Below are 984 nucleotides of genomic sequence, written 5' to 3'. Positions count from 1 at the left end.
AACACAATGGCGAATGGCGAACAGAGACAACCTATGCTGTGCATGCAGCGAACAGAGACAACATTCACGGCCTGAAAGACTCCTTACACGGCTCCTTACAGTCACCCCAGACTCACGTCTCCCCAGGAGTAGCCCGCATACTACAAAAGCTCACCAAGCCGGTGAGTCTTCCATTCGGCGTTCGCACTGGGAGAGAAAGAGTCCGGGAACATGAGTAGCGTACAGCCGTGGTGCACGACCTGTAGCGCAGAAGCGTCAGCACATACAGCGCGCATTTGATCGCTGCCGTGCTCGGCACAGATGCGTGAACCGTGCCGGGTCGAGATAGGCTGTCACGGCGCAAGTCAGAACGGATGTGAGCGGACAAGCGCAACTGCATGTGAGTGGACAGGCGCAACTGCATGTGAGCAGACAAGCGCAACTGCAGCGCGGTTGATACACTCAGTGCGCCCCACGGCCTTCTGAGGCAGCAGATCAAAGCTTTGGACGTGATAAGGCCTTCTCGGGGCCCTGGAATGGGTTCTCCGGATGCCATAATTGCAGATTCATTGTTTGACACTGTAGTCGATGTATCTTGGTTGCTCACATGAGGGTAACGTATATGACAAGGCACAGGTCGCCGCCACCGGCATCCATGAGCTCCAACTTCCGCTGCTCAGCAACGCCTTGCACGAGTGCAAGCGCATGTCAGCCCGTGCGACGAGTCTGTAACAGCTGACACTGCTCACCGTTCAGTAACGCCATGTGTTGTCTCCAGGCGAACCGTCAAACTGCAGCGCACTCGACGAACGAGTCCGCGGTCTCCGCAGGGCAGCTGAGATATCCTTCGGTGTCGCCTTCACCATCAATGATCAGCCTGGCAACTCTGCCCGGCGGCACGGGCTGCTTGAGCACCTGGCTAATCTTGATGGAATGACCGATGGGCGCAGATCTGACATGTGGTGCACCGTCGTCAGCGGGAACATTGGTCGCCACGATACGCAT

At 57.0% G+C, this 984-nt stretch overlaps 1 protein-coding gene across 1 annotated transcript; it reads right to left on the bottom strand.

The window, feature by feature from the left end:
- Positions 1–582: 582 nt before the first annotated feature.
- PHACADRAFT_202060 (uncharacterized protein) lies at positions 583–984 on the bottom strand (the record flags this gene model as incomplete). Its single annotated transcript, XM_007402325.1, has 3 exons — positions 583–665; positions 729–751; positions 782–984. 3 exons carry the CDS (start codon positions 982–984, stop codon positions 583–585), a joined length of 309 nt encoding a protein of 102 aa, XP_007402387.1.

Source organism: Phanerochaete carnosa (assembly GCF_000300595.1).
Source record: "Phanerochaete carnosa HHB-10118-sp unplaced genomic scaffold PHACAscaffold_102, whole genome shotgun sequence".
Taxonomy (NCBI): domain Eukaryota; kingdom Fungi; phylum Basidiomycota; class Agaricomycetes; order Polyporales; family Phanerochaetaceae; genus Phanerochaete; species Phanerochaete carnosa.
This window is presented reverse-complemented; position numbering and strand designations above follow the sequence as displayed.